We start from the raw sequence: 12,713 nt of genomic DNA on the forward strand, positions 1-12,713 counted from the left end.
TCAGACCAATCTGATGTGAAGAGAAACAGCTTTCATCTTTCATGTTCCCAGTGTGAGTTGAATTTGGAGGGCTTACTTGTCAAGTCAGGGGCAACATTGTCAATGGTAACGTCTAGGTTTCCTAAGATTACAGGGAGCTTGGCCATCTTCTCTGGCCTAGGGAGGACAAGCAAAATAAGTAGCGGTTAATGCCTTTGTTATCATCTACCTAGGAGGACCTGATGGAAAACAGGCAAGCCGCCTGGAAACTACCCTGTGAACAGACAGAACCAAAGACGAGAACCAAATATTTGTAAAGGTGAGAAAACATCTGCGGTACAGGCTTTCATTGTGAAAGAGAATCCCTCTCCATCTAGTCTCTTTAGCCAACAAACCTCTCTATGGGATTTAGCTTAAGAAATACCCACTGTTATAACACTCTAATCATTCAGAATAAGCAAGAATAATCAAAATTCAAAATGTATGTAAGATATAGTACTTCAACAATTAACTCAATTTGAATTCCATCAACTGCAGGCAGTAGGAGAGTTACTAACTTTCTGAAGTCAGCCAGCAGTTTGAACATGTCGTCATTGGACAGCTTGTTGCTGTCCTGTCTGTAGATGGCGGAGAAACGAGCACTTTTATCCAGCGTCCCCGATGCATCTTTGAACAGAGGCCTGCAGGGAAGGAGAGATGAGAATCATAAAAACCCAGGTCTGTTTCCAATAGGTTTCTGGACAAAGATCTGCTGATGTTCCTGTCAGGGTTTTTTCCACTGGTCTGGGTATCCTGTGACACCTTTATTCTCTTTCCAGACACCATGGGTACTGAGCTGTTTCCACAACTCATTGAAGAGTGATACATTTACCAGTGCCAAAAAAGGGAAAAACAGACAAATTCACTACCTTTATTGTGCCTGGGAATAAACTAGATGTTCTTTTCATTGAATCTAGATATCTTGTACTCTATCCTTTCAAAGCGATGCCATATTCAGTAGACGTTGCTTACATATTGTCCAGTTTCTCTACTGATTAAAATATGTTCCAAAAGGTAAAGCATCTTTCAATAATCTCTTACTTTAAACATCAGTTCAGTTCAGTTTAGTTTAGTAACCGAATAGTACCTGGCGGCCCATGCAAAAGGCATCCTGTACTGGCCCAACCGGCTGCAGGCCAATTTGGCATTTTTCAGGACCTTCTGTGCCACCTGGTGGGAAAGAGGAACAGTGTGTAAGTGAAACCACGCTGGTCTGACAACACAGACAGAGGTCATGGTCAGCACTCCAGCATATCCTATTGCGTTAGCTCTGAGGCCTGCCAATCTCCACAAACACACACGCACACACACACACAAACACAAACACATACGCACACAAACACATGCGCAAGCATGCACACACACCTTGAAAATGGTCCCTAATGCATTTCAGATTTTCTCTCTCGGATCCCATTACTGCTCGTTGTACCCCTTTTACAGAGCATAACCAGATTTGTACAGCCAAAACCAATGCTTGTGGAGTGTTGTTGTAACCAGCCAGCATTTATGACATGGATGATTCTATCATTTATTATGTGGAATAATCTAATGAAATTTGCTGAGCGTGGGGGAATTCATCGTTTAGTGTTTTCTGATGCCTGGTACAGAGCGTACCTTGGTGGAGTCTGAGCTCTTCATGTAGGGCTCAGCACAGTGGGTGATTCCCCCCTGGAGGACCTTCTCAATGCGAGCCACCAGGAAGATATCTGGGTGTGGACAAGTTACAGAGAACACTCCCTGTGGAGAGAGAAAACAAAGTCATAACAGATATGAGTGAACCTCGAAAACCTTTATTGTCCATTGCAATTTTTAAAAGGTTCTCCAGTTTATTGGCTGTACACAGTGAATGCTAGTCAGACAAAAACATCCCCACACCATTAAAAACATGCAATACGCAGACCTAAACCCGTACAGGTACACTACCATTCAAAAGTTTGGGGTCACTTAGAAATGTCCTTGTTTTCAAAAGAAAAGCAATTTTTTTCTCCCATTAAAATAACATCAAATTGATTGAAAACACAGTGTAAACTAGGGTTGCACGATATTGGAAATAACTGACATTGCGATATTTTGGTTTTCTGCGATATATATTGCGATATGAGAAAATACAGGATGCATGTATGTATGATCCTCTGGGAAAAATACAGTTTGCAAACAGCGACTTTTCAGGTGGATGTCCTCATTAATAAAGTGTATGGTCAGACTTATGTAGGGCTCCGTTGTCCGGCTGGACCACAAGTCCGTTGTTGCTGTATAATATTCCACTTGTGACAGCTCTGTGACAGCTCTGTTTCAACTTGTGCCTTGCATTTCTCGTACAACTCTGGGATGGCAACTTGAGAAAAATAGTTGCGTGATGGCATTACATACCGCTTGTCAAGCGACCGGATCATGTTTTTAAAACCCTCTTTGGTAACCGTGTTAATTGGTACCATGTCTTTGGAGACGTGAAATGTTATTGAATCTGTGATTTCTCTCTGCCGTTTGGAACCTTTCTCGTATGGTGTAATACTGGCAAAGGCATCCGAAATAGAGTTTTGCTTTGGAGGGCATTGAGATGCTTTGCACTCGTCATACGAAGATTTGTGGTGCCGCCTTAAATGATCGAACAAATTGGTTGTGTTGCCTCGTGTTGTGGCAACAATTGCAAGGCACTCTCGAAAAAGTACCTGTTTTTGGTCAACATCATCCTGTCTCTAGCCGAAATATTTCCATATAATTGACGATGCATTTATTTTTGCAACCAAATTCTCCATTTTGGTCTTTTTTGTCTGTTCCTCGCTCATCATTTCGTCACGCGCAAGCAGAGCCTGCATGTCAACCACGTGCAGCAACGTACTCCGTGTTTAACATAATAATAATAATAATAATAATAAACTGTGTATCCAATAACCCATAAATCGGAGTAAATTACGTTATATCAGACAGATATAATGCTAGTTTAACATTTTAAAAATATATATATATTGTAGACTGATATATCGCAATGTCGATGCTGAAACGATATATCGTGCAGCCCTAGTGTAAACATAGTTAATGTTGTAGATGGCTATTGTAGCTGGAAACGGCTGATTGTTAATGGAATATCTACATAGGCGTACAGAGGCCCATTATCATCAACCATCAGTCCAGTGTTCCAACTGCACGTTGTGTTTGCTAATCCAAGTTTATCATTTTAAAAGGCTAATTGATCATTAGAAAACCCTTTTGCAATTATGTTAGCACAGCTGAAAACTGTTGTGCTGATTAAAGAAGCAATAAAACTGGCCTTCTTGAAACTAGTTGAGTATCTGGAGCATCAGCAATTGTGGGTTCGATTACAGGCTCAAAATGGCCAGAAACAAAGAACTTTCTTCTGAAACTCGTCAGTCTATTATTGTTCTGAGAAATTAAGGCTATTCCATGAGAGAAATTGCCAAGAAACTGAAGATCTCGTACAACGCTGTGTACTACTCCCTTCACAGAACAGCGCAAACTGTCTCTAACCAGAATAGAAAGATTAGTGGATCCACTGGATGGCGTCCACTGGATGGCGCAATAGCAATTGTGTTAAGCAAGCAAACTGTTTATACCGGGGCAGAGCAAGTAGGTCAAGCACGTGCAGCCAATGAGCTACTTTGTTTTGCCCGCGATATTTATTACGGCTTCTACTTTTAACATTATGTGCTTTGGCACCCTCATTGCCCCAATATGTCTCTGTCAAAAAAGAGAAAAGTGGACGCAGAGTGCAGAGTGTTCCAAGAAAAATGGTCATCCTATTTATTCACGGAATTGAATGGGAAAGCTGTATGTTTGGTGTGTTCAGAGCATGTTGCAGTGCTGAAAGAATATAACCTTCGTCGCCACTATGTGAGTCTTCATGCCGACAAATATGACAACTTTCAAGGACAGCGGAGATGAGAGAAGGTGAATGAACTGTTGGCGGGTCTGAAGAAACAGCAGTCTGTGTTTACTCACAGCCGAGACATCAGTGACGCTGCAGTGAAAGCTAGCTACCTCATTGCTAATGAAATCGCAGTGGCTTCAAAACCATTTAGTGAGGGTGAATTTGTAAAAACATGCATGATGAAGGCAGCGGAGATTGTGTGCCCTGAAAAGCGGCAGGCTTTTGCAAATGTCAGCCTGACAAGAAACACAGTTGCAGACAGGATTTCCGATCTTTCAGTGGATTTGGACAGCCAGTTGAAGCAAAAAGTAAAGTCATTTATTGCGTTTTCGGTTGCAATTGATGAAAGCACGGACATTACAGATGTTGCACAACTGGCCATTTTCATCCGCGGAGTTGATGACACATTGACCGTCACCGAGGAGTTCGTGGAGTTGGTGCCGATGACAGATACAACGACAGCAGCTGATATTTTTACCGCACTCGTCGGCGCGCTGGACAGGGTCGGAGTGGACTGGTCCCGCGCTGTCAGCCTGGCTACAGATGGTGCGCCCTCAATGATCGGGAAAAAAGCAGGCGTTGTGACAAAGTTCAGAGAGAAAGTGCAATCTGCAAATGGAGGACGTGATTTTATGACTTTTCACTGTATTTTGCACCAGGAGGCTTTGTGTTGCAAGTCATTAAAGATGGATAACGTCATGAAGGTGGTCATCCAAACTGTTAATTTCATCCGATCCAGAAGCCTGAATCACCGTCAGTTTGACAGCCTTCTCAGAGAGAAAGACCACATCTATGGCCTGCCATACCACACTGAGGTAAGATGGTTAAGCCGAGGTGCTGTGCTGAGGCGTTTCTTTGATTTACGAGAAGAAATTGAACAGTTCATGGAAGAAAAGGGCAAACCAGTGTTAGAATTTCATTCCGCAGAATGGATGCAGGACCTTGCATTTATGGTGGATGTTACAGAGCACCTGAATAACTTGAACAAACAGCTGCAAGGGAGCAACAAAGTTGTCACGCAGTATTATGACAGCATACGTTCTTTCAAGTTGAAGCTGTCATTGTGGGAGACGCAACTTGCCGGTGGTGATGCAGCTCACTTCCCCTGTCTGAAAAATGTGTGCGCGACCCAACATGTGGCAGACATGAAGCGGTTCAAAGATAAAATAACGGGACTGTTACGGGAGTTTGAGCAACGCTTTCAGATTTATGTTTATATGTTTTTATGTTGATGTGCTATTGTTTTTAATTGATTTTATTGTATTTGTATATTTAACCTATTCTTGACTCTGTGGTTCTTGCACTTGTTTGGGGAACAGGATTTCATTATTTTTATCTACATTTCTGCCTGAGAAATGACACCCTGATATAGTTCTGTGATCTGTGAAACAGTTCTGTTAATCACTGAGGCATTGTGTGTTTGTGTGTTCTTTTTCTTTAGAATTTTCAAATAAACTTGATGTGTTTTATGATTAATAGTGATGTTGTGCTTGTACTATTTTGGACACACTGTCCTCAGGCTCCAGCTTTATGTTGATCGTATTAAAACAAAGAAAACAATCTGAAGTTGTTGTTTTTAAGTTATATATACCATGATTTTTCCGGTCCGGCCCACTTGGGAATAGATTTTCCTCCATGTGGCCCCTGAGCTAAAATGAGTTTGACACCCCTGGTCTACACTGTATTTCTGATCAATTTCATGTTATTTTAATGGACAAGAAAATTGCTTTTCTTTCGAAAACAAGGACATTTCTAAGTGACCCCAAACTTTTGAACGGTAGCGTCATATTGAGAGATTAATAGCTCAAAAGATTATATAGAGATTAGTATCTCTAATATCTCTTCACCTGTCTGGGGTACTGCATGGCCCCCTCAGGCAGGCCGTGGACCCCCCTCTGCGCCCCCGGCAGAGCGTCCCCTCCCCCGTTCATGTACTGGCTGCTGGGGTTGGGCACCAGCTGTCTGACGGACGGGTGATTCAGGTCCACGTAGAAGTCTGACGAGATCTTCCTGCTGTTCTGGATGTCGAACAGCGACAGGGTCACATAGAATGGCTCCACCTGGAAATGAAGCGAAAGTGTAAACAAAGGTAGAGTATGAGAAAGAACTTCCATTCTAGGCTATGCTATTTATAGATGAGTACTGTGATGACATAGTGAGCCAGAAGGTTCATGAGTAGAACAAGGGACTGACTGACAGTGTCATTATGCCAAGTTTCTGTATCTCTGTATCTGTCAGGTCTGTATCTCTGTATCTGTCAGGTCTGTATCTCTGTATCTGTCAGGTCTGTATCTGTCAGGTCTGTATCTCTGTATCTGTCAGGTCTGTATCTCTGTATCTGTCAGGTCTGTATCTCTGTATCTGTCAGGTCTGTATCTCTGTATCTGTCAGGTCTGTATCTGTCAGGTCTGCATCTGTCAGGTCTGCATCTGTCAGGTCTGTATCTGTCAGGTCTGCATCTCTGTATCTGTCAGGTCTGCATCTCTGTATCTGTCAGGTCTGCATCTCTGTATCTGTCAGGTCTGCATCTCTGTATCTGTCAGGTCTGTATCTCTGAACAGGTTGACATTCTCTCGGTACAGGACAGCCTGCTGTGAGCGTCAGCAGGAAACTGCCTTTCATTAGACAGCGCCTTCCTTCATTACTGTGGCTGTCGGCTGGTTACTATGCCAACCCAGTACTCCCTCTTGACAAAGACAAACAGCAATGATGACATAGGCTAGAGATGTGATCCCTCCACCCCGCTCTTTCGCTCTCTAATCCATTCTCCAGAGCAGATACTGTACACTACGATGATAACACACTGACTGTACAAATTGAACACTGAAAAGGACATCTGGCTTACGTTTGTTGTTGGTCCCAGCTCGTTCTCCGCTACACAGCTTTGCAGGTTGAAGGCCAGGTCATTGCAATTCACCAAAATGCGCTTGCCAAACTTCTCCTCAAACTGCTTTATATCAGGCTCAATCCCTGAGAAGTCAAGTTTCTAAAGATACAAAAAGGGATTTTGAATCATCATTTGGAGCTGGTGGATTGTCAAATACCTTTTGGGAAACTCGATAGTTACTAACCTGTGTGTCAGGGTCCAAGGTGAACAGTTTCAATCTGGTCTCGTTCCTCATTTTAGATTCAATATCTCTTGCACTCTGAGGACAAGAAAATTAGACCTCCTTAAGCAAAAGGTTTTCAAATTGAACTGCTTTTATCATTTGAAAATGTCTCTTCATTTGTGTCCATCTGGAGTTGAGGTTTCCCATTACGTGCCGATCAGGAGAGCAGACTCAATGGTAAAGTCAGGTGGTGCCAACACCACAGAAAAGTCTGTCAAGAACTCTGTCAGACTTCTCCTTTGCTAGCTAACTGCTACCATCAGTTTCCATGCACATAATGTATGGCTTATCTATAGGCCGACTGTTCTTCAGGGCTGACATACTGTAGCTTTTCTCTATAGGAAATGATTCAATTTTGGTTCCTCTCCTGATTTGGTCACTTTTCAAACAGCGGGAGCTGTCATCTGTCTGTGTATGTCTAACTATAGATAGAGAATCATTTTTTAAAATGAGGTGTGTATCTAAACACAAGCAGAGGCCTCTGAGAGGCCTGACTGACTGGCTGCTCCCTACCTCCCATGGTGAAGTGATTTCATGATGTAACTACATTATGTCTCATGTGAACAGGGCCTGTAGGATCCTTACGCTTGAGGCAGCGCATTTGTGAAAAGACAGGACCTACCTGAAAGCTGTCCATACTCCCCAACGAACTGTCTGCCTTTCCCAACTCGTCATCTGCAACAGAAAAGAGAGCAGAGCACTCATTGGAAACAGAACAAACACACAGTTCAACAAATCCACTATTTTATAGGTTAGAACTCCATTACCACACCTCTTCCTTAATCGCACACTACTAACACTTAAATAGAGTAAACAGTGACTTAGACTGCCCTGAGTAGACAGAAACACAGAGCAGGTCTGAGATCAGATCCTAGAGCCCCTGTAGGTACCAGGGTAGTTTTTCCCCTAGGAGAGCGTGATTAATCAAAGCTGAGGGGTTACTGAGATTAGCGGGGTTCTTTGTGCAGACATGGCTTTTTCCTCCTGGCTCAGACAGGAGGTGAGTATTAAAAACCTGGGTGGCCCTCCAGCTACACCACCACCACAGACCAGGAGAAGGAGACGTCTGGGGGATGTGTGGGCGTAAACACTGAGTTCAGATTGACTGGTATTGTGTGCCACATTGACAGACAAGAATGCTAATGATGTGCATTAGATTGTACAGGATCTAGTCTACTTTGCTTTTTTGACTACTTTATGTATTTATACCACTGTCATCTCTGTCTTCCCTGATCTACCTCTTATGAGTTTTAAACTACTCTGAGCCAACTACACTCAATCAGTGTGGTGCTTATGCCATCAATGTGGGCGGCAGGTAGCCTAGCGGTTAAGAGGTTGGGCCAGTAACCGAAAGGTTGCTGGATTCGAATCCCCGAGCTGACTAGGTGAAATCTGTCAATGTGCCCTTGAGCAAGGCACTTAACCCTAGTTGCTCCTGTAGGTCGCTCTGGATAAGAGCATCTGCTAAATGACTAAAATGTAAATGTAAAAATGTAATACCCTAAAACAGGGTTAGTACATGGGAGTGTGATTAAAGGGTGTAAGCCAAAGACATCCTCTTCTCTATGGCATACTGTAGACTATAGACTGTAGAACAGGCCTAAGTACACTTTATTTACACATTCCTTTCCCTGACAGGCAGACAAGTGTACTGCAGTGCACCCTGGGATGTTTTCTTTGTATTACTGGCACTATACGAAGCACATTGTCCTTGTACTTGGGGTTTGTTGAAAGAAAGGTGGATGATGTTTTAACAGAATTCACAAGGAAATCTAATGCCGGTCTATGTCTCTGTAATTAACACCCATCCCATGAACTCTGAAAACCCAAGCGAGCATGCATGCACGCAGACAGACACACACAAACACCATCGTGGATGTCCCCGTTCCTCTTCTCCTGCATGGCGATCTCGAAGCTGCTGTGGAGGATCTTGTTGAGAGTGCTGATCCAGTCCTCCATCTCTCCCTCACTGTCTGCAGCCAGCAGGTACGTGCTCTTGTCCTGCATCTTTAGCTCAAAGGCAAAGCGCCGCACCTTGTTATTCTGTAGCCAAACACACAGAGGAGGAGAGGAAACTCGGTGAGACCATCTTTGTTTAGGTAATGCTGGAGCGGAGGGGAAGTTGCTGAGGAATAGCAACAGTTTCATTAGAGAGCAAGGGTCAACTACAAATGATGAGGAACATGCTCTCCAGAATAAAACAATGCCGTACCGTCACACAAAACATCAATTGAGTTGACTTTTTGAAAAGAGGATGATTAGAGTATGTGCAGGTCAAGCGTTCGTGTGTTTCTTAGTCAAAAAACAAATACCCATCTGTGAATCAAACGTTCCGATCCACCATCCAAACTTAACTTCCAATATTTAGTCAGGTCACTAGAAGGCAGCTGCTGCTTAGTTTTATTATTTGTTTCATGGATTTTGAAGAAAGCGTTACTGAAAACAACTCCCATCCTCTCCCTCATTGAAAATTGCAAATTTTTTATTTGCCATGACTTTGGATAAAAAATTGTTTTTTACCAGAACCAACCAGCACATTTCATCTAATCATACACTAGGGTAAGAAAATACGAGGAAACAGTAAAACTGGTATGTGTATATATTTAACAACAATAGCATCATCGTCCATAAATCCTATATTTACAAAAGCTTCAAAAAGTGTATATTTGTTATAGTTAAAGAGACATGGAGGAGAAGAAACATATATTACCATAAGAGCGAACACACAGCGGAGCAGGGTGCAAGGGAGAAAGTATTTCCATATGCGCAACGAAGAGCTGCCAGGATTGGAGCTGAGCTCATAAAGGGACTGGGTCTGCTGAGGGAGTCAGTCAGCAGCACTGGGCCGGAGCTGTGGAGTTGACCTACGACCCCCAATCAGCCAGCCAGAGTGATGTCACTGCCTCAGGTGGGCCTCAGAACGTCTTGATTACACACAGCACACCTCCCGATGCTGGTGATTCAGTCAGCCGCCATAAACTAACCACCGTAGCTGAGTAATGTTACAGTATGCATCCAGGCTTTGATCCTTATGGAGTTAACTCAAACGTCCAGGAGAGCTAAGCGAGGGAGGCAGAGGTGCAGTAATTCCACTGTTGTGTAAACCTCCCCCCCAAAACATTGCCGGAACGTTTCTAAATAAATCATGGACTGAGTTCACCCACGTGGGAGTTCTAATAAAGCACTGCATTACATTAGGCCATGCTTCAGTCACCATGGTTATTATTGCAATAAGGAGGAGCCTTTTAGCCTGCAGAGATCGAGGTAAATGGTAGGGAGGGTCATTAGCTCAAGACCAGTAAAGTAAACAGTAGATATGGCGGTGCTTGGGACAGGAATCAGAGCGGATTCATCATCAAGGAATTAATAACCAGGGTTATTAGAGAGAGAGGAGGAAGACTTTTTCTATATATTCTCAAAATAACACAATAACATTGAGTAAAAGTTTTCTACTTTGAGATATGAGTAGATAATCCCTCCACTGAGCCACGTTCATCTCTGTAGGTTGTGAACCCTTAACATTTACATTTTAGTCATTTAGCAGACGCTCTTATCCAGAGCGACTTGAGTGCATACATTTTCATACTGCCCCCCCGTGGGAAACGAACCCACAACCCTGGCGTTGCAAGTGCCATGCTCTACCAACTGAGCTACAGGGGACCTAACGCAGTGCTATTAAAACTTTTTCAGCGGGGACCCCATTTTATTTGCTAGAATTTCTGGGGACCCCATTTTTCCCCAAACCAAATCTAATGACACAACCTTAGAAATCAGTAAATTTAGATTTTTACATCAACAAATAACCTTCAGTCCATTGCATTTTCATCTATTATGTGCTTAAATGAATTAATGAAAAGAAACAAATAAATACATTTACTCAATAAAATGTCATTCTTCCAATCATCTTTCTCAAAAACATTTGTATATTGTCCTATAAAATAATCTGTACTCTTTTTTTTCGTCCCTGCCCCCCCCAAAAAATAAATTATAAAAAATACAATTGTACAACAATTTTGGCGACACCACTGCAGTTCCCCCGGAGACCCCGACTTTGAATACCACTGCCTTAACCCCCCCCTTAAGCAGCAAGGACTCCGACTATGCAAATGAGTCAAATATGCAGGCCTGGTGTTTAGGACAGAGGTGGAAAAAAAAATCACCCAATTGTCATACTTGGGTAAAAGTAAAAATACCTTAATAGAGAATGACTCAAGTAAAAGTGATAGTCACCCAGTAAAATACTACTTGAGTAAACGTCTAAAAGTATTTGATTTTAAATATACTTAAGTATCAAATGTAAATGTAATTGCTAAAAGTATAAATCATTTCACATTCCTTATATAAACGAAGCATTTGTGTTTAGTGAGTCCGCCAGATCAGAGGCAGTAGGGATGATCAGGGATGTTCTCTTGATAAGTGTGTGAATTTGACAATTTTCCTGTCCTGCATTCAAAATGTAACGAGTACTTTTGGCTGTCAGGGAAAATGTATGGTGTAAAAAGTACATTATTTTCTTTAGGAATGAAGTGGAGTAAAAGTAAAAGTTGTCAAAAATCTAAATAGTAAAGTAAAGTACAGATACCACAAAAAACGACTTTAGTAGTACTTTAAAGTATTTTCACTTAAGTAATTTAAACCACTGGTTTAGGACACAAAGCCTTGGTAACCCAACTCCATACATTACGCAGAGGGAGATGAGGATCTTGGATGCATCCTCTGCTTCTCTCATCATGGAAAGTCTGAGTAGCACTGGGATGGGAGGGAAAGGGAATGGCTGGAGACATCTCTCAGTAAGGGGAGGCCAAACAACAGTGTTTCCCAGGACACCAGACCTCAGATCAGATCACACAGAGCAGGTCCTAGTGAGAGAGGCTCCTTCAGAGAGACGGCCGGGAGGCAGCTGGCCACAGGGCCGTCAGGTGGAAAGCCTCAATATGTTTGTGTGTGCGCGAGTGTATGTATTTCTGTGTGTGTGTGAGTGTGTTGGCCTATCATAAAAGAGCAAGCAAAGCGTGCTGAACGAGCTTGGGGCCAGAGGGGGAGTATGATGTCACTCCATATGCCAATAATTGCTGAGTTAATCAAGAGCAGATCCCAAGACCAGTTGTTGTGGTTTACAATTAGGAACATTATCTTGCCCATATAATGCCAAACCTCAGCAAAATGAAACACAGACCTGTCCAGAGTGGAGGGGATAGCATACATACACAACTGACAGGAAACAAAATGTACCAAACTATTAACCTGATTTTTTATGGAGGAAGAGGCACCGCCATCTTTGTTTACTTTGTGGAGGCACAGATCTGGTTGGCTAAAGTTAGCTAGCTTGACCCGCCATCGGCTGATGAGCTCTTCACAACAAACTAATACAGTGCCTTGCAAAAGTATTCAGACCCCTTGGATTTCATCACATTTTATTGTGTTACAATGTTACATTTTTTTTTATTTAACCTTTATTTAACCAGGTAAGCCAGTTGAGAACAAGTTCTAATTTACAACCTGGCCAAGATAAAGCAAAGCAGTGCGATAAAAACAACAACACAGAGTTACATATGGGGTAAAAAAAACAAAGTCAAAAAAATACAACAGAAAATATACACTGCTCAAAAAAATAAAAGGAACACTAAAATAACACATCCTAGATCTGAATGAATGAAATAATCTTATGAAATACTTTTTTCTTTACATAGTTGAATGTG

The 12,713-nt window shown here is 42.4% G+C and overlaps 1 protein-coding gene across 10 annotated transcripts in view; it reads right to left on the reverse strand.

Moving 5' to 3' along the window:
• The window catches only part of LOC311144065 (dedicator of cytokinesis protein 9-like), a 127,332-nt gene that overhangs the window by 26,915 nt on the left and 87,704 nt on the right, over positions 1-12,713 (reverse strand). For 6 of the 10 annotated variants that reach the window (XM_084180017.1, XM_084180012.1, XM_084180016.1 and 3 more), the window contains exons 8-16: positions 8,883-9,057; positions 7,637-7,689; positions 6,976-7,050; positions 6,750-6,890; positions 5,752-5,964; positions 1,633-1,755; positions 1,106-1,188; positions 537-659; positions 77-156 (exon numbers count right to left, since the gene is read on the reverse strand). In XM_084180017.1, coding sequence (XP_084036143.1) covers positions 77-156; positions 537-659; positions 1,106-1,188; positions 1,633-1,755; positions 5,752-5,964; positions 6,750-6,890; positions 6,976-7,050; positions 7,637-7,689; positions 8,883-9,057 — 1,066 coding nt within the window. Of the gene's footprint in view, positions 1-76; positions 157-536; positions 660-1,105; positions 1,189-1,632; positions 1,756-5,751; positions 5,965-6,749; positions 6,891-6,975; positions 7,051-7,636; positions 7,690-8,876; positions 9,058-12,713 lie in introns of all 10 variants that reach the window. The other 4 variants (XM_084180015.1, XM_084180010.1, XM_084180014.1 and 1 more) reach the window with 1 other exon arrangement.

The sequence above is a fragment of the Coregonus lavaretus genome (assembly GCF_964263955.1).
Source record: "Coregonus lavaretus genome assembly, chromosome: 16".
Classification (NCBI taxonomy): Eukaryota; Metazoa; Chordata; class Actinopteri; order Salmoniformes; family Salmonidae; genus Coregonus; species Coregonus lavaretus.